The sequence below is a fragment of the Anser cygnoides genome, chromosome 9 (assembly GCF_040182565.1).
Source record: "Anser cygnoides isolate HZ-2024a breed goose chromosome 9, Taihu_goose_T2T_genome, whole genome shotgun sequence".
Classification (NCBI taxonomy): domain Eukaryota; kingdom Metazoa; phylum Chordata; class Aves; order Anseriformes; family Anatidae; genus Anser; species Anser cygnoides.
This window is the reverse complement of record NC_089881.1, coordinates 5,735,727-5,761,125: the sequence shown is the minus strand read 5'-3', so window position 1 is coordinate 5,761,125 and position 25,399 is coordinate 5,735,727. Positions and strand designations below refer to the sequence as shown.

The window sequence follows — 25,399 nt, the reverse complement described above, 5'->3', positions numbered from 1 at the left end:
TCTAACTTGAAACATGATCAGCATCAAGGCGGGGTCGGATTTGTTGTTTTTACCAATGGAATTCAGAAGGTCCACAAACAAGCAAGCCTAAAGGCCGAATAAACCCGAGCAGCAGTTGACATTTTCCTTCCCTGCACTGAACGTCCGCGTTTCGGGTTCACCGCAGCTCGGTCATCGCACACGCCGCCTGTCCCAGAAGAACACGGGATTCACGTGGGTCTTCTCAGCGGGGCTCGGGTCCTGGTGGCACCGTGACCCATTTTAGCTCCTGCCTGGAAGCGGCTGCTGAACAACCGCAGGGCTCTGAGTGACAGTGAGGGACCAGGGGAGCATACAAAAGAGGGGGAAGGACTGCGGCACAGCCAGCCGCGCCGCTCTGCCGCGGAGATGAAGCAGCTCTGAGACAGGCGAACAGACAGCTAGACAGGCAAGGTGTGGGGGATCGGAGACAAAGGAGTGGGGAGGGAAGCGAGAAGAGAAAGAGGAAAAAATGGGACGGGGAGCCTGAAATATTCATAAGAAAGATCCCTTCTTGAACCTGAGCACAGGCAGCGTAAACATTGCTAGTTTTATGCAGGGGGAGAAAGAGGAAGTTTATTTATTTATCCTCTTTTTTTCATCCTAATTGGCACATCCTTCCTCTACCTAGCTGAGATGGTCTACTTAAAGACCACCGAGCCCAAGGTACCTAACAAGGCAACAAATCACCAGGCAGCCTGTTTATTCAGAAACATCAAGCGTTTAACTCCTGCACGAAAGGAGCAAGCAGGAAGCCCATCCCTCACAAAACACAAAAAGAAGGGAGGAAAGAAAGCAGCAGAATGAGTTTAGATTTTAAATCTCATTTAGAGCTTGTGTAGGTTTCCCCCCACCATTGCTCCCCTGCCTTATGAACTCTTTTAGCATCCGTACAAAAACGTGGTCCTTGCTGTGCGGCACCCTCGGACACGCACGCGGCTCACTTGACAGCGAACCTGGCTGGACACCTAAGAAGTCAGGCTGTAGTCTTTATTAAAATATAAAGTGTGCAGTGCCTCTTTGGGGAAAAAAAAAAAAAAAGAAAAAAGAAAAAAAAAGCTTCCTGCTTGCTGTGAACAACGTCTCTTTATTGAGAGATTTACTTTTAATTTTGAACAGCTTCGCAGCATTATCCTTAGTAGGGGGAAAAAAAAAAGAGCCTGGAGATTTTTGAACTGTTCAGTCAGCTGCCTGGCAGGGATTCTCATTGAAACCAGCCTCTTCACAGCACCATATGAGAACTGCTGGTTTGCATCTCTTCCACAAGTCGTTTCACATTTTTAAGGGATGGGTAAAGTGCTGATTTCATTTGAGCAAAAAGAGCCAGCCACAAAAGCCACCACTGCTAGTAGGGACCCTCAGTATCAGTACTTCCCAGTACTCACTGTGATGAGGTGCTAGCTGCAAGTTTCCACAGCTCAGGGCTTCATCCTTTGCTTTTTTAATTTTGTTTTAATCTAATATGGGAAAAGAGCGGCAGCTCCCATCTCAAAAAAATCAAAAAATTATTATACTAAACATGCATAATACCGAGCTGAATTCACCATTCACAATTCTTAAAATGTCACAACACTGAAGTGTTTCACTAAGAGATAGAAATTTTTACTTGGTTCAAAGCCTGAAATTTAGATTCTCTTAAAAAAAAAAAAAAAAAAACCACCACTATAAAAACCAGGACCTTTTCAAAGGAAGCAGGAAAAATACTTTTTCAAATGCTTTTTGATCCCACTTTGAATGGCAAAAGCTTATTTTCATTTAAACATTTTTCTACAGAATTGGAAACTGAAAAGAGTTTCTAAACAAAGGTGGAAAGTAAACAGCCTCATTTCACTATCTCCAGGAGTAAAGTGGCAAAAGCAAACAAAAAAACACCTGTGCCTTTCAACTGCACCTTTTATGTCATTGCAACACATTTCTTCAATTTCATGCTGAATACACCAGTACCTGATTTCTCATTGTTTTCTGTCTGCCTCCAAACGCATGCCTTCTTTAGGGGCTGGCACCAATGCAAGCAAACATACAAATAATAGGATTTCTGATTCCAACATTAAAAACTGTGTTCTAAAATTTCCATATATTTTCTTCAGATTACATGGTTGCATATCTGGGAGGTCAGCTTGAGACTGTATGTAAGATGAAGCATTTTTTAGTCCCAATCATCCCCATCGATTTTATCTCTAGAATGCACCTCTTGCAAGCAATTCCCCAGGATATGACCCAAAAACACTGCTCACATCACTAAAGAACCATGCTAACAACATTTCATTTCTATCAAATGTTGGAAAGCACAACCATAGATAGCGAAAACAGTAGAGCAGTTTATAGATTTTCAGTGTTGGTAGCCTTGTTTTTATTAGCAAAAGAGAGAAAGAATTTTATTAAAGGAGGAGTTTGGCTCTAATCTTTCTTAAATTAAAAATTGCTGCAATGAAACCAAGGTAGCTTTACATTAGAATGAGAAAGGTGCAAGATCGAAATCATACCTATGGCAGTGCTCTATCATGACATGATTTCTTTATAATGAAATATAGTGAAAGAAAATGAGTGGCACTGGAATTTTACTGTACCCCAGACACACATTTACAATGATTAAACAGATCAGTACTTGTAAAACCCAAGGGTCCAACTTTATAAACCTATACTCAAGCCAAGTAGTTTCACTGAAATCAATAGGATTATTTGCATATGTAAGGACTATTTATCTTAGTTGAGATCTATACGTTTAGATCACACATTTCTATTTAGATCTTCTATGCAGCAGAATACACAAAGATGTATGAAGAACAGGAGAACACTAGCACCTTGGAGTTAATTTTCATGTGTACCGGTACAGTTCTCTCCAGCCCTCTGAAGCATTTGATAGACTGGGCATGTCTCATAATTGGAAATGCTGGCAAAAATACAAATTTCCTGATGTGAAGAACTGCTACTCATGGATAATAAACAAAATCAATTCTTATTTGCATATTCAATCAGATTTTGGTTTGCATATTAAAGCGTAAGATGGTAGAATTTTCACACGGTAGATGGATCCCACTCACTTATTCATGCATATATGCATCCACTAATCCTTACACATGCCAAAATCAGTCAGAAATACTCTCTTTGCTAGGCGTTCGTAGTACAAAAACACTGTCCCTGCTGCTGTTCTCAACTTTCTCTTTTCATATAGCATATGACAGCATTCTCCCCGAGCTTTCTCCTACATCTCTGTAATAGTTTCTGTTCTCTATTAATCATCTTTTCACCGGGCAAAACAATAGTTTGGATTTTCGAATTATAATTTAAAAGGGATACTGTATCACTGTACTGTCATCTGTATGCGTAAAGAACAAAAACAAACAAAAAAAGAACCAGATTTTCAAAGGAGCTTCAATGTGGACTTGACAATTTTACTTTTAACTGTGACTGCAAAATTAAACACCTCTCACGGTTAATATTGAAGTGCAGTGGACTAGAGCTAGGATTTGCAAGTTTTGATTATGCATACCTATTTTTCACATGCTTCTACTAGCAAACAGAACTCACAGTATTTATGTAGTCCAGTACTCTCAGAACATACAATATTCATATTGTCCCATACACCAGAACTCCACAGATAAAAGATAACCCCACAAGCTACGCTTTAAGGTGCTGAATGCCTGCAATGTTTATGGGACTTGAAGGCAATCAGTGCTGCAAGTGATTAGATAACAGGTTTGACAGTCTTGTAGCCAGTCTGACAGTCTGGATATCTAATTTGCATACAGAAGAGTGTCATATTCAAATGTACATAATTTTGTGCATTAAATTAAAAATTGAACTGGAACCCTGTGCTTGAAATCCTAGCTATCTGCAAACAATAAAAGTTTTCATGTAATTAAATAAATAAAAAAAAAAAGATGTGATCATCAGAACTAAAACCCATTCTGCTGCAGCCTTTGCTAGGTCAAACACGGGGAACTGAAAAAACTGGAAGCATTTAGGGTATCTGAAATAATCAGGTATAGACAGAAATAGTGTTTCACTCTCCCAGATGAGCGAAATGTAAAAATCAGGCAGCATGAAGATGAAAGCTCATATGGGATTTCTCAAGTAATGCCAGGTCTGATCAATTGAAATGTTGTTAGCAGCAGGTTAAGGAGGTATTTATTTAACAACAGGACAGAATCTAATTGACTTTGCAGGGAGAAGAGCGCTAGCATGCAGGCAAGCGAGAACCGACTCATTCTTCTTTCTGAATCGGACACAGTGCTGTTTGGGAGCAGGCAGAAGCACAATGCTGCGCTCCCCAGCCGCGTATTTGTCCCTCTGCAAACTCCAAGGGCACGTCCACGTCCACGTGCAGCGTCTCCCTGACAAAGGGCAGAGCTGCTGAGAGGCTCTGGCTCTGTCCCCTCCATGTCGCTCACGGCAGCTGTGCTGTTCTGCTTCTGCAGAATGCCTCCCAGTGTCCTCGCAGTGTGGTGCAGCGCAGCTCTGCAACCAGCTATGCTAGTCAAACCCTCCTCGGTTTTTCTAGCTTTACAGAATTTAAACTATCCATATAAATAACCCAGAAAATAAGGGTTTGACCCAGTTATGCATCCTTGTGTTCATTTGCTCGTGCTAAATTTAATGGAAACCACAGCTTTCCTAAAAACAGGCAAAAAAGACAGGAATAAAATTTGTATGTAGGTTCCTACCTGCTTGGTTAGTTGTCACAGTGACTGACACAGCTTGGTCCTGGCTGGGATTGTGCTTGGAGACTCCATTCACTGCCCAGACTTCAAAGGTATAGTTTGTGTGCGCCAGGAGGTCAGTAATGGAGACCTTGGTGGTTTTCAAGCCGTTCTGCTGGGGGCTGAAGTGCACACCACTGCCACACGACCGGCAACGGCTGAGGTCACCCGCACCACACCTCTTGCATACCACGTTGTAGGAGATGTCTTCCCGACCACCTTTGTTCTGCGGGGGGCTCCACTCCAAGTTCACCGATGTCTCATTGACGTTGGAAATCAGGTTCTGGGGAGCAGACGGAGGGCCTAGAAATAAAACGTCCACATTATTAGTACCTGGAAAGACTGTGTGTACAATCCCAATGAAGTCAATGACAGCAGAGACTACGCAGAATTTTACTTCTGTGCTCTTCATGAAGATGAAAAATTAACTAGTGAGTCAAACTCTAATCTCTTCATGAAGTAACAGTATTTTCCAGCTCTAAATTAACCTGAAAGCCCAGTACTGCAATCAAACAAAAACTGTATTCTTCACTTGCACTATTTATACTCCTTATGAAATCTTAAAAACGTGTTTGGTCTACTTTACATTCATTTTTCATGATCTCACAAGCAAAGCATTAAATGCACAAAACTCCTGCTTTATTTGAAATTTTCAGGGTCCTCCATTACATACAGGCATATACCCACTGAAAGTCTTGATCTCCCAATATTTTTTCTTTTCTTAACAATAGAAGTGTAGTATTTTCCACACAAATTGATGTCAGATCACCTTCAGCAAATACTGAAGCCAATCAAGCAAAGAGCTGGACATGGCGCTCTGAGAAGATACAACCTGTGGGATGCAGGAGGAAGGCTTGGGCAGAAAGAGAGCTACAGCCCTGAAGGAGGGAGGAGGCTGCAACAGTGCAGTGCTGGAGAACGTTAAAGAATGGAGGAGAAAACACAGTGAAAGAAGAGCTGAAATAAGAAAACGAGAATGAACAGGAAACTATATAGAAGGCTCAGAAATAAGGCTGCATCAGAGATACAGGCTTAGAGAGATCAGCTCTGGCACCACAGAGACAGGAGACTGAGGCCTGTGCCTCGCCAGCATGCTGCCCAGTAGCTGCCAGTTGACCCCAGCATGGGGACTGGGGGATCGGGGGAGAGAGGCAAAGGCAGGAATCCAGCAAGGCTCCCTCCACACCAGACAGGGCTACCCTGGGCGCAGGGCAAGTGCGGCAGCCCCTCGCTGCCCGTCAGGAACCTGCTGTCACGTTCACGGTCGGCCCTGCCCAGCCAGGCACACTGCCTCCAGCGCTGCCCTGCCCGCTCCGCAGCCAAAGCACAGGCAGAAACCGTATTTACATGCTCCAGTCCCCGCAGGCACCAAACCAATATGCACATCAAAAATGCAGAAGAGCTAATCCTGTGATCCTTAATCTAATTTCAATACAGTTGAGGTGAGACACACTTTTTCTATCCTTAAATTTAACAGGAATGATTCATAGCAACCCCATGAAACAGATGAAGCATTTTATACAACACAGAAAGCTTCACTGATCATCAAAACGCAGCCACTTCTGGGGCTGAGCACAATGGCTCTCTGACTACACGCACAATACTGAGGTACAATATTTTACCTTGTGTCCTGTCCCGAACAGAAATGAAGCAGAGTGAGAATGAAGCATGCAAAATGTAATGATCCAAACCAGAATGCAGTGAAAATGGCAGTCCTTAGTAATCACGCATGGCTAGAGCTTTAAATACAGATGTTATTACTGGCAAAATACTGGAAATGATTTTGTAGGAAGTCACAAATTCAATTTTTATTCAAGACACAGGAGAGCTTATGAAAGCTTCTTAAATTTCCCAAAATATATTTGATGGTTGGAATTCAAAAACATTCAACTAGATCTGCAGGCAGAAAGGAAGGAAAGATAAAGTTCTTACGAGTTTCATTCCAGGTTTTTCATTCTTGTTATTCGTTAAATGTTGTGAAATTGAAAAACAATTCAGCCAGCACCAATAGCTTCATTAAGCGTATAAATAAATTAATCTTAATCTCTCGTATGCCAAAGGTACAAAAGCACCCATCAGGCTAAGCTGGGAACTGAATAAATTGTGGTGAAATTCTGCTGAAACCATAAAGTGACTCAAGTATAGCAGCAAAGAGGTTAAGCCGTCTAAAGGTGACTGTGGTGAAGATGAATTTTGGCTGCCTGGATTCATCAGGGCCTCGACAAGGAAGGCTGAGATCTGAGCACGCTGCAGAGGTGGAGGTTTTGAGGGCTGCATCATGTCCTGGGATCTGTGCTTGAAGCTGCCAGGACGTAACAGATGTTCAACAGGACAAAGAGTATTTGGATTTTTTAAGAAGCAGCTAGGTAAGGAAAAAAGTCTTAAATGACACAGAGGTCAAATGTACCTACTTATCTTCAGCACCTAGATGAAAGGCTTCTGCTGCAAAAGTGGCTGAGCAAGGACTGTGTCTCTGTGCTCAACTTCACAAATCCAAAATTAATATATTCATTCTGAGAGGAGGGAAATCCTCCCTTCCTGCCAAATCTTTGAAGCACAGTCTCTGGGCTAAGCAGAGCTGGCAGGCAGAATTAGTGCCACAAGAAGACAGAGCACAGGCCAGGCCCTGCGACAGCGACTCCTCCTGCCTGCCGCACCACGGGGGGGGCTGCAAGCCTGGATTTTGGTTTATACACTGGCAGCACACGGGACTCCTAGGGACAAAACCCTTTTACCCGAGGGTCAGCTAGTGCACAGCGAGACCCTGAGAGGAAAAAGCAAGCAGCTTTTTCTTACGGAGCGCTACCTGGCCGCATCACACTGCCCAGGGCTGGGACAGTGTGGGGCCAAAGCCCCCTGCCAGGGCGGCCCTGCTCGGAGGCCAGAAGATGTGCCCGTTAGCTCACAGACAGCAGCCGATTTGGGGTTAATCTCAGACTTGCTCTGACGTCCATTAAGATATTTTCCAAGGCTCTAGGTCCAGTTTCACGTGTGAAAATGTGCCAGAATGAATCAAGCTCCTCAGAAGCAAAAAGTCAGTAATTAGTATGTGGGACAGGGCAGAGCAGTGTCTAAACAGAGACGCAACGAAGCGGAAAACCAGGGAAGCAGATGCTTGCAGGTCACAGAGATGAGCGCACCACCTCCAGCATGAAAAGGAAGATGCGGGGGAGTTTCCAAATGGTGGGCTGACATTGCAGTGAGGGGAAAAGCAATTTCCTTTCTTTCTGGAGCATAGTTGTTAATGGAGCTGTTGGCACCGGGAGTGGGGAATAGTTTCAGATTGATGGGCCTGGTTTCAGATGTTGAAACACAGGGCGTATCTGCTCCTTCAATGGTGATCAGGATTTGCTTTGTTTCTGACAACAGAGCCACTGCTGCTGGAGGAGAGGAAAACCCTTTCATGGCCGTGGGAGGCTGGAAACGCCAGCACGGGGGCACCGAGACAGGGACCTGCGGAGCTGCCCCATTCTGGCACTGGGGGGACCCCAAAGAGGACCCGGTTTGACCATGGGACCTGAGAGCAGTATCCCTCACCCACCTATTCAGCAGCACCATGAGCAGACACGGGGGAACGGAAGTTTTTAATTTTATTCCTTCTTTGGGCTCCATAAATCGTGCTTCACAATAAACCCATCGAAATCAACTGAGCCATGAAGCAAATGGAAAGGCCTTGGGTGGAGCAACTTCGCTGTGTGTGTCTGTGCTCAGGGAAACACCAAAGAGTCTGTTTAGCAACAAATAATCTTTGTCAAGCTAATCTTGCTATCTTCCTCAACCCTCCTATTAGATTTACTTAAATGCATTGGGCAATGCAGATTGTGTATGGCTTTCCCTTGCTGCAATAGGCTACAGGCTTTATATCTTTTTATCTCTCTTTCATCCACAGATAGACTGATCTGTCTGTCTTAAGGACACGTACCCCATGTCAAATGAATATTCAGGAAAACTAGAGTCTTTAAGGAGTTAACAACATGAGCACTGACTTGCACTAAGGATATGTTTTCACAGTCTTACCTGCATTTTAACTTTTCTATCCACCACTATTTCTCTCCCTCCATTCCTACAACGTACTGAGGTCCCACTCCCAGTCAGAGGCCTCGTGAAAGCCGCTGCAAGGCTGATAAGAGGCTGTTGAAATCCATGACAAAGACACGAATCATCACCTGACCAGCTCCCTCCTTCCCACCCTGTGCTACCTTATCTGAGCCATCTCTGTGGATTAAAGGTCCCCCTGAGCAAACTTAAGGAGCCCCCTGCCCTGTGCCAGGGACCGACTGCTTCCCCAGAGAAGCCCCAGGCACGCTCTGCAGGACTGAAGGAGCCCCTTTGCAGCGCGGACACAGCTGTCAAGTGAAGCAGGGTGCAGACGTGAGGACATTTCATTAAGCTGTTTGTTTGCACGAGAATAATGTTTAGCCTTTAAGACAGCTGCCCTACACGTTGCAGGACCGCTAGAGGTTGCAGGCTCAAAGTGTGCCCGTTGTTCAGACAGCAGCCTGCCGAGGAAGTCACCCAAAGCCCCTTTCTTCCTGCCACCAAACAACAGTACAGCCACAGGAGGTTCAACCCAGTGGAGGTGGCAGGAAGAAGAAAGCCCATCCTCAACTCAGCGAACAATTTCAAAAGGCAAACAGCACAAACAAGATTAGCAGCAACCGAGTGAAAGCTCCTCCTGCCCTCGGGGATCCATCTCGCCCAGACCTCGAAGCGTGCCAAAGGGAAGGTGCCAACAGGACCCTCAGTGCGCCCTGGGACGGAGCAGCCACGGGTGCCCCAGCACTCAGTAAACCTTGCTGAGCACTGAGCCCGAAGGAGAAAGCTTCCTCCTGAGCAGACTGGGTGTACCACAGACCTGTGGGGAGGGGGGTGCTGGAGCTGGAGGGCCCCCAGCCAGCCAGCCAGGCACAACCTGCCCTTCCTGCAGCTGCGAACCTGCGCAACTGACAAATACCTGTGGAAAGAACTGCCCTAGGATCTGAGGGCAGAACTGTAAATGTGCTGTGCAACTGCATTTAAATGGCTGTAACCAAGGTTTTAATATCACTGGTTTTACATCTTGCTTTTTTATTTTTATTATTACTGATCTGCCCAGCACAGTGCTTCTCTGAAAGCCTCTGTGGGTGTATGCAGTAAATTCAATTACAGTTTTCTACATCCAGACCAGACAGACTTGTTTGACATAGAGAATACTGTCTTCACTAAACCAGTTAATTTAGTTCAGCAACAGTGTATGGTTAGAAGGCGTGGATTAAAGGACAGTGAAAGGAGACGAGAAATAAATGATTCCAGGCAAAACGCCTCCCAAGTGACTTTGCTGTCCCACAAAACAACAAGACACGAAGAAGAACTTGCAGCTGGGTCCTGTGCTGCCCCAGGCTGACAGAAGTCAGAACCCCAACGCTGACAACCAGCAGCCCCATATTTTGGGCAGGCCTTTAGAGCAGCCAGAGCAGATTTCATCCCCTGTTAGGTGCAATGGTGAACAATGAGGAACAATGGTGAACGAACAACTTTTGTTCACCAAAGCTATATGTGACTAAAAAAATTTTTTTTTTCTTTTCCCAGAGGTCCCATGGACAAAGCATTGAAGACAACAAAGCTGCAAGGCTTTGGCCTGGCCAATTTTAATGGACCTGAGTAACCATTACAAGCTATTTTCTCAGGTTGAAAAACAGAAACGTCACAAAACAAACCAGAAAGCACTTCAGCAGAAGGTTCTGACACTACTGACTTAAAGTGAATTCAGGACTTTGAGAAACCCACTGTGATGGCACTGAAAGTAAGGCTCTCTCCAGCCACCCACAGCTGTCCCAGCCCAGCCCCTGGCAGAGGGCTCCGCACCAGGAGCTCCTTTCTTTGTGCTGACTGCGTCCTCAACCACTGATGGTGGTAGTGGATTACTTTGGCAGCAACATTACCCATTAAGGACTACGTAGATTTTATCAGTATTTGGACTGTAACCACATCTGTTTACTATTAACCTATGTTACGGTTAATATTTATTACCTTGAAAGATATATCTGTGGGAGGACATCTATTAAAAACGCAAGCTGAAACCCACACTCTCCACGGAAGTGCTAATGGAGATATTTCAAATATATACCCTCAAGAAGCCAAGACTTCGTTATGAGCATCCTGTCAGTCACCAGATCAGTGCATTTAAAGTGCAGGCTCTTTTAAAAAAAGAAAGATGCTTTCAAAACCTATGTACGCAGCTGAGTAACAAGCAGGATGAGGTTTTTCAGACCTGGAAGGAGAAAATGATTTAAAAAATAATTTAGTCTGTATGTGCATGTGTGTAAAAGCACATTTCTCTATCAGGTAACGGATGCCTCTGCAGCCAGGGCAATGGATAATTATTTTCAAGTGGGTTGTCACCCTGCATTCAGCCTGCGTTTGCCTGACAGTGTGAAATCGGAAGGAAGCTTCATTGGCAATTCCCACCAGACATCAGAAAACCTCAAGCATGTAGAAAAGACTTTAATCTTCTTTAACCATTCCCGCACTCTCCTTGAGGAAAATATCAGCTCTTTTTTGAGGCAGAAAAAGCAGACCTTAGCTTGATAAGGATTAAAAATTACTCTAACACTAAAATAATATGATAGCCTGCTGCAGTTGGAAGCTTTTTAACGTCACCCTCAAACAGAGAAAACTCTATAAATGTACTGTTAAGTGCAGCAGAGTGCCAATTATATGTTTGTTAATCAATCAGACGGACAAGTAAGCTACAATGGGCCTCAGACCAGGACTAACAAAAGGATCCTCTTTACGAGCCTGCACCAGAGAGAAGCTGACCCTCTTCATCTGCAATAATTTCAAAGGGAACTCAGGGTATTCAGAAATCTTGAGCTAATTTGCTATATAATAAACAAGATTCGTACAACAGGGAAGACTGCTATGACTCACTGTACTGTAAAAGCAGCCTAGTATGAACTGGACTGATTTGAATCAGCAACTTTGGCTTTGGTTATACTACAGACATGCAGTCAAAAGTTAAGTCTTTGATAAGTTACAGGAACAGCAGGCACCTGGAAGTAAGCTTCCAACTACCTAATAGCAGGAAAACCTAACTGGAAATGCAGTATCAGAAACAGTGAGAAGTTCAGCACATCTTCTGCTATACAAGATCTGAAAGCCAGCTTCTGCGTACAACACAGCAAGAATAAAGAGAACAAATACAGAGGTGTGCAGCAGAAAGGATCCATACAACGAACAACTCCAAAGATCTGTGGAGCATATCTACAGAGAGCAACGAAATGTGACGTGAAGTACATCACATCCCTTTGAAGGGGTTAGCTGGGGTTCCAAGAGGCAATGGGGCTGCACGAGGGCTTTCTGCTGTCCTGTCAGCCTTGTCAGTGTGACCACACTGCTGCTCTCTCCATGGACCTCACGATGCCGTTACTGCACAGCAAGCCTTTAACAATTCTAATCAATACTGTAACTCAATCATGAGCCGAACATTTGTCTCCCTGGAGGCAAGGCTGAGTGTGAAATCAAGAGCTTACTATTTTTGGAGTGGATGCAAAGAAAGTAATTATTAAATAATTAAACTCTTTAAGTTGCCTTACTGAAATGTCTGGCAAAGTGGTGCCAAGCACAGCCTTCAAGAAAAAGCACCTCAGCCTCCTCTTTCCATTTCATAAAGCTTCATTAAACATGGACAACTGTGGTGCTGTCAATAAAGCTTCAGCATGTGAGATGTCAAGCCCTTCAGATAAACCTTTCTTGTTGATCTCTACCCATCTGAAAGACAAGTTATAATGCAGAGCAAACTCCTGGGCTGTGTAGTTTGAGCTCAGAAGCAAAGCCCACGCTCTCCTGTGACAGTTGTGTATCTTGTGGCCACTAATTGCTTCTTTCAGCAGTTGTGGACAGGTCTCCTGTTGCTGCGGGCCAGTTTACACAAGTGCTGACAGTTGGGGAAACCCTCGCTTCTTGTCTGGCTGGCTACTCCTGACCATTTATCATTATAGATCATGTGTTTTTACAACTGGTGAGACTAAAGTCAACAGTCTGCAAGACGCAGCAGCCACTTGAAATATCAGTCATCTGCTTCCCCCTCCCTCCTTTCTGTGCATGGTTAGCATTGCAATGGGGTTTTAATAAGGCATCTGATTTGGTAAACAATTCTTAATTTATTTACTTGGGCAAGACTCCTTTGACTTCAGTGGGAGTTCTGCCAAGCTAGGGATCTTGGGCCGGTGCCAGTGATAAAATGCCCATTTCACTGGCATGTACGATTTCCTATTTAGTTGCCAAAGAACCCTGGTTACCAGCTTCACAATAGGCTTTGTTTCCTTTACATGGAGAACAATGCAATTGATATTTCCTCTTCTCTCCAGGCAAAGGGAGTTAAGCAAAGAGGTCCAGTTACTGCTGGCAGAGGTATGGGAAAACTGATGCTTGCAGGTGCTGCTCTGTGGGCTCTGTGTTTCTCTCCCCAAAACTGCCAAACAGGAACACTTTGCATTGCCACATATGCTAAGACACATTACATCTTCTCTAATATGCTGTGCTGCAGACAACGTCACATGTGTCCACTCATTCTTGCAAGATAAAAAGAAAAATTCCACTGTGAATACCAGAAGGTTATCTGACAGTTTGACAGGAAAGAAATCCAACCAGAGAAACATGTCATTCTGTCACTGGCCCAACTGCTGGATTTCTTATTGTTAGTCCTCTAATTTACTCCAATGACTCTGCAGAACTGGGGCCTGACTAACCAAATCAAAGCCCCCACTTAATTGAGTAAATGTCTCAGTTAATTTAAGGCTCTGAACAGAGAAAATCAGAAGACAGCTAATAAACGGTTGCTGTATTTAAAGGAATGATGATTTTAAATCTACTGATTATAAACACGCATTGTCAAATTACGCCCGTCTCCTCTCTTAAAGCCATAACCACTCCCCTTCTTATTCAGTGCTTTCTCAGTTCCTTCAGTCTGTCTCCACAGACGACAGGACAGAGCCTTCTCCTCTGAGATCCCCGTCAGTCACAATCCCAGCCCTTCCCCTCGGTCCGGCAGAGATGGAGGATCTATTTTCCCAACCTACCTGGAAAAATTGTTCTTTCCATACCGCTTACCCACTGCTCTCTCTCACGTTGCAACTGCCATGCTGTACCTTACAAGGCACTCTGACATACTGTTTACACAATGAACAGCCTTATAGGATGTTTTAAGAACAAAATCATTTACTAGAGGCATGGACATACAGAAAGGTGCAGAAGAATTATTACGCAGTACTTTTCACTTCTGAAGATCAGGGGCTGTGCTGGCAGATAGTTCACGTTATAGAGAGGGGGCTCCTATAGAACCAGGGCCAGAACAAGTGTGCAAAGCCCTGCGAAGGAAGCAAGGCAAAGCCAGTGCAAAGCTACCTACAACATACCAGCCATTATATGACCTTGTGCTGTATCCTACGTCCTTACTCTTCTAAAAGCCAGAGCACTGATAATCAGCGTCTGTCTGGAAATTCAGAAGAGGCACAAGTTAAGTTGAAGGAAAAAGAGCGCACTTGTTTATTTAGAAGTCTAAGCAATCATAATAAACATATGCTCAAATAATCAGCTCCCGTGTAATTACTCATTTGCAAGCACAGTTATTAGGTAGGTAAATTCACTCTTTTTTGGAAATGCAGGTCAAATATTTATCTCTGAGATACATTAAATGCAACACAAGATTGAGCTAAGGGCATATATTAGTGTGTAATATTTACGAAATTGAAGTGTTTAGACCTTTCAAACCTCTTTTAAAACCTTGACCTTGGAAACAAATAAGGACAGTGTTATTTTAATGTGCATTCAAATTTTAACAACACAGTCACACAGCTCTAGTGGAATCCACATCGAGTTTCCACTGTAGATTGCTCATCATTTCATTATGGTTCATTATGCTGATAACTGTCAGAAAGCATTAGAAGCAGGGGCCTTGAGTAATAGCACTGAAATGGTAATTTAAAAACAATATACTTTCTGGAGGAAATACAGCAGTGCACTAAATTCAATTAGAAGAGGCGAATGTAAAGACAACTAAGTGACGTTTGCTGTTTCAAGTCAGGCTCTTCGATTTCTTGATAACCTAAACTGGAGAAAGACGTTTTAAAGCAGGCACTTTTCTCTTGCATCTCACTGAATTTGCCCTCATTATCTCTAAGCTTCTCTCGTATAAACTGTCTTAAATGCAACCGTTTCAGAAATATTTCAGGCCACGCCAAAATACCAATTAACCAGTCACTGTTTGGGTGGCACAACGGACTAAATTTTTCAGGGTCATTTACTGAGACAAATTTCAAGCTGGACAGCCTGTGCTGGTAATCTCTCTTTTGTAAAGGGCTTCCAATTAAAAATCATTAATAATCGGAATCAACCGGACAATATAAACAATACAAAACCATCCCGTACTTGCTCATAATGTGAGCATTGTTTGTTAAGAAATAGTCTGAGAACCCAACTCATTAATGGTGGGGACGTGGGACCAACGCCCATTAGCTTGGGCAGGAACTGCACCTGCCTGCACCAGGCTGCAATTCAGAGAGTCTCCTACCCGCATCCTTACGGAGAAGGAAACTTGGGAACAAGGATCATGATTGAGACTGATTGTTCATCAGCCTTGGGGATGTGTGTGCTGGTAAGGCAATTTATTCCCCATTAGATTGCTAACCCTATGAAAAGCCCACCCCCTCAGCAAGCACTGAAACATAATGAAGGTCTCAGTATTTGCCTTAATGCAACTTTTGCAGTGCTTCCAGAAGGGAAAAACGTCTGTGTTTTCCACAGTTTGTGCTCGAGTGTACTACGGGTCAATCATACCACCTCCATGCCCAAGCACACAGCTGACAAGCCCACTGTGTCTCAAAACTCAGAGTCTAAATTCTCGACTTAGGTCAATGAGGCAGATCCAGGGCGGCTCTGCTCCTCAGTGGTGACAGACACGATGATGAATATCCCCATGAGGCAAGAGTGAGGGAAAAGAGGCACCAGTAAATGTGTATGTCAGGGTTTCTATGCCCGGCCTTTCGACACAGCCCACTGTCTCCTATGCTCACATCCAGCCATGTTCTGCCCTTTCTCGTAGGAGATTTAAGGCAGACATAACCACACACTTCTGCAGAGATAAATAGAGCAGAATGCTAAAAATGGAGCACGAGTTATTTGTTGAGATTGTATGCCTGGCTTAACTGAAGGTTAGGTACAGTTTTTACAACTCAACAAGGGACAGAGATGTCAGATCGTGGTGTTAAGGAGCAGGAAAACGCTGGAGCACCTCTTCTGACCAGCGCATCAGGAAGCGGGTATTGCTCAGTACTCGCCATGGTAGTTGTGAGAAGGGAAAGGAAAGGGAATTCTCCAATTCCCCTTCATCCACTAGCACAGTCAGGCTAATGCAAAGTCCTAACAGTCCTCCTCCCCCAACCCACAAGGCTAGATAAGTGACGAGGCCAGCCAGTCTATTACTAAAGGAAATCAATAGCCAAAGGTCAAAGCTCTACACAAACACATCCTAAGAAGCCTGAAGTTCTTCATCTCAAAAATTGTTTAGAAATAATAAAGAAAGTATCAATCCTCAGTCTATTCCAGGTGTTCTCTCCAAATTACCTGATGTTACTTATATTCACCTGGTCTAATAGTTCTCCAAGTGAACAGAAACCTGATTTTACAGGCCAGTGGAGCAGAGTCTATCTTTTTGCTAGAAGAATGGATCTCAGGTACTGCGTTTTATTTCTTCATTAGTGTGCCGTCACACTGAGTGATTACTAAATGCTGGGCTGAATGAGAATACCAGGGTTAAAGAGAGCATAATGAACAAAGAAGGTGCCTGATTATTATGGCTGTCAGCACAAGGTAATTGGGTTTGTCACCTGGTTTAACCAACTGGTAAGAACTGATTAGAGTCTGAATCCGTCTGAACGAACCTTTGATGTTTATGCTCCCTTCCGTCTCCACAGCTTGTCAGGAAAGGCGGACAAACGGGGAGTTTCTTCCGGAGGTGATTCCTTCAGCAGGAGCCCTTTAAACGGTTTCTGTCACTTGCCTCAACTTGGGAGATGGCCACTTGGTGCGGGGAGCACGGCAAGCAGCGGCCCCCCCCCCCCGTCCTTGTGCGCCTTGGGCCTGCGCCACACAGGCTGTGTCGTGCCCGTGCAGGTACTACCACCACAGCCACGTTCAAGCACTGCTGAGGCAACCTCAAAGAGAAGGTAGCAGTGAGCAAAGCAGCGGGTGGGGGAGCAAAGCTGCCCCCACGAGCCAGCTCAGAAATAACTTCTGGATCTTCCTTCACCTTGGATCACAGAAAAAGCAGCTTTTAAGCTGCTGGCGAATTCAAAGCTCTGAAATGGGATCTCCAGAGACAGGCCTGTTTCCCAGGGCCAGACGGCCGTGGGATCGTGCTGTCGGCCTGCCTCTGCGTGCCAAGTCCTCGTAGACTGCTGCAGAGATGAAGACTGAGAGCAGCACCGTGGCCCTTGCCCTCTTTTTCACTCTTCATATTTGCAGTGTAAAAGACCAAGATCGGGGACTTCAACTTTGACTGACCTCCGAAGACCAGAGGGGGGAAGGCTGCCAGAAGCAGGCCCAAGACTTGACAAAAAAGGGCTAAGCTTGCAGGAGAACATGCTGCAAGCAAACATACGTATCATTTGTTCACAATTCCCCCATCTGGAAGCGTTTTGCTCTCTCTTCAGACTTTGGTCCCTGCACATGCCTAGTTAAATCCAACCAGCTGATTACTAATTTGATTTCGGTTTGGTCAGGATATCACTCACTGCAACCAGGGCTTTATGAGAAACTTTTGCTGGTATAATGTTATTTAGGATGTATCTTCTGACAACAGTTTTATTGTTGCAAAAAGACATTTTCCCTAACAAAATTGTCAGGCTTTACATCTTCCAGTGTAAACTGTGTTATAAAAAGCATGATCTTACCCACTTCAGCGAGGTTTCACAACACAGCTAGACCTCCATCCCCAGTCAACGTTTGGCAAGGGTTACAGGGACCTCTCTGCTTTCCTGCTAAGCAAAAGCAGCTGCTCCTGGCTATGCCCAGACCTGCTTAACCACCACCCAGCAGAGCTTACAGCTGAAAGGAAGGAGATTGCTGAGGAAGAGCTCAAATCAAGGGGGTGTGGGGAAGGGATGAGTGCTGCTGAGTTATGGACATGCTTTGTTTCTGCCTTGTAAGGGAGAAATTAAGATTTAAACAAATGTGAGTCATCTCTCTAAAATGAATTTGGAATATATTAAAACGTTACAAAAGAAATATCTCAGCCTTCCCTCACAGACACACACACACACTCTACATAAATATACAGCTGAGCTCCAAAAATCTGGAAGCATTTCCAATGGCTTTCAGGGAAAGCCACACATGGATATCCCCTAGCTAAACACAACCCTTTCACTTATTGTTTCAAACTGCTCTGCTCCTATAGAAACGAAAACCAAAGCTCTAGATGATCACGATTTAACACCAGGGCATGTCTAGAATCCCAGGTCTTTGGCTGCCTAAACCATTAGCTGACACAGAGGACAAGGAGCTGTTCCAGTAACTCTGCGGGTGCGCTCAGCGCGCTACGCCTCTTACTCCCCATGCTCAAAACGTTCTGGTGGAACTAAAGCATAATTCCATTTGCTGTGCATGATGTATTTATATACAAAGGATAAAATAAACCCTACTTTTTTGGGTTTGTTTCATTATGGTTTAAGATTTATTATTACTATTCTTTTCAGAAGAACGCTTTTATGCTCCTAAGGATCACCAGCAACATTTTGAGTAAATTAGGTATATAATATTTATAATTTCATTAAATATTTACCCTATGTAATATGAGAAAACCTGTCACAATTTCTAGAAATATCAACATTTAAGAAGATGAAAGGTGATGTGATCTGTGGGACAGGTGCTCAGACTGGAAATTAGACCTGTAATTAGACCCAACTCTGTTATTGACATCTGCAAGTCACTCCTCTTGCAGCTCCTCATTTATTTAGACTGTAAGCTCTCAAGGGTCAGCACAATCATGTCACTGTTAGGAATTCTGGGCTGAAAACTAAACGTTTTCTCTCCCAGAAGATGATCCAAAACGCGGACTGCAACTGCAAAGGACTGCAGGAGCTAGCGAACACTACTGTCAGAAGTTGGACACTTCCTAGACACAGCTCTCCAGGCAATGTGTCACCCATGCACATTTGAAGAAAGACAGAGGAAATAGATGACGAAAGGGAAAGAGACTGTTTAAAGACCAACTTACGAGTGCAGGGCATGGATGCAGCATCATTTTCAGCTCGGAAAAAGCCCCGGTCGCAGGTGCAGGAGGTAGAGCCTTCCCAGATGGAGTAGCTGTGAGGCGGGCATTTGGCACACGCAGCATCTGTCGAAAGCGCCTTGTAGTATCCGATTTTGCAAGCTACATGGAGGAACAGGAAGGGAGAGTGTTACTTGCCCAGGATGCGATCATAAATTGCTGGCTTACTTATTCAAAATCGAGGAAGGAGACATTTCAAAAAGATCTAATGATGTCCTCTTAGCCCCAGGTGAAGAATTAACAATCAACACACTCTTAATGAGTACTCCTATGTCAGGATATACTGATTTCTAATTCCAAGAAGAGCCATTCTAAAAGCTGGCTTGGAGATGGTAAAAAAAAATTACGGTCTTGTGTTGACACTGCCAGAAAATCAGCTGCCTCTTTGTGCTTACCATGGAGTTAACACATCGCTTAACCCATGTCCACCTGCATTCACACACACACAGAGCACAACAAAAGGGGTGCAATTGCTTTATTCTATGACCACTTAAGGAATGGCAGCTGACAGCCAAACACTGCCAATTTTGAAGAGGGAGTGGGATAGGAACCCACTGCGATTGGCAGCGAGGCCCTCAGCCTGCCATGCCCGGAAATGGCTCGTCTCCCTCCTGGCAAGGCAGGATTCATTTGGCTCCTTCCCCCCCGGGGAGGAAATCAGTGATGCTCTCCCTCTCTGAATCCAGGGCCCATCAGTAACTGCACCACTGGCACAAGGACCCATGTGCGGCTTGGCAAGCTTTCCGTGACATCATCTTCATAAATGCAATGCTTACACGGATGGCTACTTCTACATCACTTGGAAAAAAACTCATTAGTATCACTAATAACACGTTTTTAATAGCGGCTAACAGGTATGTCATCCCAGAAACGACCCCCTCGGCTACAGATAAAAGCGCACTGTCACCACTGGCGTTCAGCGCTATGGAGAACAGAGAAGACGTGAGCACGCAACTGTGCAAAAAGGAAAGGTTGTTCCAGCATTTGCTGCATGACTCACTCTTGCCACTTATCACCTACAGTACCTTTAGGGCTCGCCACACGCAGCTTGCAGCTCCCACCTGCCCCGTGCCCACCCTGGGCCCCCTTCTCCTGCTTCGCCTTCCATAGGCCCCTCTCCTCCTTCCCTCTTTCTTTTATGAAGCTGTCCAAATTGGGAACAGGAAGGGATTTCAGGAACACATTTATGAAGAGGCAAGTTCCTTCGCACGCTACCCAAAGCCATTTCTGGCACTTCCTTACCGAGCCCTGACTTTAGGACATGCCGTGCGCCACCTGTAAAAGCGCTGGGACATGAACCCGCTTTGGCTGCCCCTGGACCAGAGGGTCTTACAGGAACACATCGCTTGAACGACTAGGACTTATGCTCCCAGAGTTTATATACGTCACACAATCAGGTCAGGTTCAACACGCAAGGTGCTTTTTGGCCACGCTTCCAATGGCCTTGGGGATCCCGTGAAAAACAGAAAGGGGAGCGCTGGAGGGAGGAATTGCAGGGAGGACAATTACCTTTCCTTTTATCCTATGACTGCAATGTGTGGAGAAGGAGCTGTGCTATCGCTACGTGTCCTCCTGTGACAGGCTGAACAGCAGCAGCCAAGAGACAGGTTCTGATCTGAGATCTCCCTCCCAGTTTTTGTTGTTGTAGCTCAGATAAGAAACATGGCCAGGCCCATGGACAGCCGGAGCAGATACCCACGGATGGGATCCTATGGCCACACATAAAGAGAAGGGATAGGAAAAAAACAGTACAAGAGGAGAGCAAGCTAACTGCTCCCATCCATTATTCAAGTTTTTTAAAATAAAACACGCAAACTAACATTACTTTGAACATGAGCATGACAGTACACAGAAATTATTAAATGATGAGCCGCCTTGTGCATTTTCACAGTATTCGAGTACTCAGAGACAAACAACCCTGCACAAAGTGGAAGGTTCTGCACTGGCTGTAATGTGTTATTGGAAAGGTAGAAAAATGTCACAGGTTTTTGGGACCATTCCTCCCCCTCTTCTTTACAGGTACCAGATGGATACAGTGGGTACTGCAAGGTCAACAGACTCTAATCCAAGGACTTTTTCCCCTTTGTTTCATGCGCTGTATTTTGTTTTCAACTATATTAAGCCAAGATCATTAATATTTCAGGACCTGAAGAAAGCTCTCTGAAGGCAGGGGCTGCTCCTAAAGCACACACAGCCATTTTGCTTCAGCTGTACAAAATCAGTGGCTGCTGAGCAGTTCGCCGTCTTCATTTTAGTGTGCCCGTGTCAGCACGTGGCAAAAAACAGCCTTAGAGAACATGGTGCATTAAACCAAGAGATGTTTGATGTCCGTGGTACCGTCACTTAAAAACTTGAAACTGATCCTGGAGGAGCAGCTCTTCGCATGAAGAGCTTCGCTCTGCTCAGGCTGCGGACAGGCTTTTGGGGAGGTTACCGGTTCAGCAGGCAAACAAGCAGCCTGGACAGAACCTGTCCCCTGAAATTCCTTACGGCTTGCTCAGGACAAATCTCCATTCTGCTGCTTTTCCAGGAAGGATTTTCCGGGTGAGACAGGGCATGAATGGCGGCCTTACACAGCTTTCGAAAGATACCATTGTAAAAAGATTAGTTCACATGTGCAATGCAAACTTTGAGTTCAATTCCTTAGCTTTGCCTTAATTAGTTCTTGCTGTTAGCTTAAAAAAAAAAAAAAAACACAGAAATCTTTTCTCACATTCAGATCACCCACAACCATAACAAGGTTACAACCATCTGCACAATATCCAAGGAAAATTCTCAAACAAAAATATTTTCAATATGAGAAAGCTCTCGGCTTTTTCTCAGAACAAACCACATTGATTCTAAATGGACACCAGCATGAAGTAATTACGCTGATATCTTTGAGTTCCAATGTGTAAATCTGTTTAATTTATATTTCTCCTAAAGTGAGACAGGATTTATCAAACATTGCTGGTCAGCACTATGTGATTTTTTATTTTTATTTTTTTAATTTACCAGTGATACGTGTTCGAACTGCAAAAACTGTTCCAAAGAATCATGGAGCTTCAGTCAAATCTCTATGCAAATTTTTCTCAAGCTGTTCTTCAAACTCTATTTTCTCATTAAAAGCTGATTTTCTGACTCTTATGGTTTTCTTTAAAAAAAAAAAAAAAAAAGAATGCATGTGTGGGCTGGAAAGTCTGCTTGCTTGCTCTCGCCAAATGCTATTTTCCATTAGAAAATTTCAGCCAGCAATTTCAGAATTTAAAAACCTATCTCATAATGGATGTAGTCCTAGTCACATTGTAGTCATAGCTACAATAAAATCTAAGTATTAAATAAATCGTAAATCCCTTTTAAATAGGCTTTAATTTTTCTCTGATTTGGGGAAAAAAATCTTTAAAAAGCTTTCTTCTTGCATATTTAAAATTGTTCAAAAAAAAAATTGGGAACACGAAGCCTGGGCTGCAGATCCGTCCCCTTATCACTCACTATGCCGAATCCACGACCTCCAAACGCGTTCTGCAAGGGAAGCGCCCGCAGCCTGGATGGAGCCCAGGGTGGGAGCAGAACTGAATGAGAAATGGGCTCCCGCGGCGCCCCCCTGCCCAGGAGGAACCAGCGTACCACTAAGAACATTTATTATCACAGGCAAGCGAATAACACAGCTAACAATCTGTGGGTTTAAAGTCAACGAGGGTAGCCAACTTTGATGAAAAACCCTAGAAAAATATTCTTGGTTAACTGAAGGACAAAGCAAACAATTTAAGAACAGATATGTCAGTGTCAAGCTCATAAATTTCATCGAGAAAAGAAATTTGTGCGTCAAATACTTTGATAGCGTATTACATGTTTTTCATCAGTGGTTACTTTTTCTACAGCTCCTGCCCGTGTGAAAATATTTTAAGCTCTTGTTTTAATTGCACCCTTAGGAATAAAAAGTTAGTTTTATTTTCCCCGTCTAATGTTCTTCCTATTCTTTAAAAGGATGGATTTTCTCTCTCAGATTGTAACAAAACCACATCTGCCACATAAGTAGGCAGCATCTTCTCAGCTCTCTTTTACTGTTATTACCATTTCTGAGCAGATTTTTGTGTGTTAATTATAGAACTCAATTGTTTGGATAGCCTCTTTTGATGAGCTTTCTGCCCCGAACCATGAACCCCTCTGTTATTGTACAGCTGTTTTAGTTCCAAATGCTCATCAGGGTTTTCTAATTGTCAAGCTGTCCCAGTGACTAGTTCTTTTGACCTAAAAGTCAAAGAAAGGGAGTCACCCTTGTCTCCCCGACATGAATACCATGGGAGTCCCAGTGGCCCCCCTCATGCCTGCGAGACAATGCCTTTCCAGATCATTGCCACTACAAGCATAATTGGTTTTTGGGTGAAATGAGAAGATTTTAAATAGGATGAATTAATGAGTTTCTTGTAAAATTAAGTCGTTCTCCTGGTCCAATCTAATTACTCACTGTAATGCCCCTGAGGGTGATAAATAAAGATCCTTAGAAGCCAGCGGGTGAAAAGAAAAAGAAAAAAAAAAGCGCCTTCTCTTTCTTAAAAGTCAGGTTGCAGAATTAGATGCGATGTACCAAATGCTGTTTCCAAGTAAAGTCAGATTCCTTTGATGTTCATACTGGAAGATCTTTACCCCCTATTTTGCCTCCTATTAATAATGACTGTATGATCTCTACAAATTAAAATGAGCTCCACGTCTTTAACTCCTATCTCCAATGGGAAAAGCTGAGCCTGTATTTCTGTGGCAGTAATGCCGCGCGGGAACACAAACGCAGCCCCACCAGGGAATGACGACTGTTGGACTTTGGGGGCAGTTTTACTCCACTGGGTGCAAACCTGGGAGAGGCTTAACCAGAGCTTCAGAGGCACCTTCACCCGCCCAAGCACCCTCACGAGGCACCGCGGGAGGACTCAGCGGAGCTGTGCCGAGCAATGGTGGCCCTGCTACCGCTCCTTGGCCAGCAGGAAAGGCTTGGCTGCAGGCGGCGGGATGCGGAAGAAGGCGGCAGCGTCCCGAGCACAGAAAGTGCAGTAGCTGTAGGGGGTCACAGCAGCACGTGGAAGCCTTCAGCAGTCCAGCGGTGCACTGCCTCAGCCTGGTTGGCACCCATGGTGAGGCTGATCGATGATCGGCCAGATGTTTTTTGCCCCTGGGGAACAAGAAGCTCAACTGCTTACTTGTGTGGCAGAAGCAAAAAGACACGAGGAGCAAGGAACTAGGGAGATCTTCCCTGGGGAAATGAACCACTGGCACCTTCCAAGACCCCTTCTTGAATCCTCGGGAGAAAAAGGATGAGGTGCTGACCGCTAACTGCAAGCCACTGACTGCCACAACCTTCCAAAGCTGCTGGGCAGCAGCCCTGCACTGACATCAGCCAAATCCCTCAGCACCCTCAGGCACATCCCATCAGGTCCCACAGACCCGCCTACGTCCCACGAACTTACGTGGGTGCCCCTCAGCTCAGCCTCCTGTAACACCTCACTCGCACAGACTCCGCTGGACCTGAAGGGCCAGGCAGCCAACCTGATGGGTAAAACCACGGCAAGACAAAGCATCCAGCATACCTCAGCCTTTCCCGTGCCCCGGGTCACTAAGCCACTGAGCAGAAGGATGACCTTTTCCTCAGCCTTCCTTCTGGTGTCTGCACAAGCAGGTGCCCTTCACATCCCCCGCCAGGTCCAACTCCAGCCAAGCTTTGGTTTTCCTTACTTCAGCAAAGTCCTGAACAAATCTCATAAAGTCCAGGGCTTTAATTCTTTTAATATGCAAGAACTCCAGTGAAGTAAAACAGGGGGAAAGGAAAAGCCTGTAGCTCAGCAAGGTGCACGAGCACAGCAGGACAGGGCATCACTGGCATCGTTACACTCCCACATCTGTGGTTTAGGGACAGAGTTTGCATTTCATAGGCTGTATCAGTTCTCCAGGTTTTACTGACACTACACTTGCCCTCTACAGAAAATTTTCAAACTTGTATCTCACAGAAACAAAATATAGTTATGCTGATAGCCCGATCATTTTAAAAGCTGAAACCTACTTGCTTCTATTAGTCACCGTTTTCTAAGGAAACGTGCTCGTCAAAAGCATAAAAGAAAGAATTAAACATATATGTAATTCATATGTTAAATAAATTCAATAGGCAGATACACGGAGAAACTAAAAGATTAAGAGTTAGCTTTTATTCTAAAAACTATTAAGAATTATTCTTAAGTTTGCCATGCAGTTGATAGATCAACTGCTAAAAAAAAACTCTCCAAAAATATACACACTGAAAATATCATATTTGTATGAATTAGCAAAAATAGCTTACATATGCAACGCCCATCTTTGCTATTACTGTATTCTACTCGCTATGCTTTGTAAGGTGGACGTTTTCCACATCATG

The 25,399-nt window shown here is 44.4% G+C and overlaps 1 protein-coding gene across 2 annotated transcripts in view; it reads right to left on the bottom strand.

Annotated features, from left to right (window-relative positions):
- The window catches only part of EPHA4 (EPH receptor A4), a 99,302-nt gene that overhangs the window by 42,274 nt on the left and 31,629 nt on the right, over positions 1-25,399 (bottom strand). For both annotated transcript variants that reach the window (XM_048062958.2, XM_067002013.1), the window contains exons 4-5: positions 18,970-19,125; positions 4,683-5,021 (exon numbers count right to left, since the gene is read on the bottom strand). In XM_048062958.2, the coding sequence (XP_047918915.1) occupies positions 4,683-5,021; positions 18,970-19,125 (495 nt within the window). The remainder of the gene's footprint in view (positions 1-4,682; positions 5,022-18,969; positions 19,126-25,399) is intronic.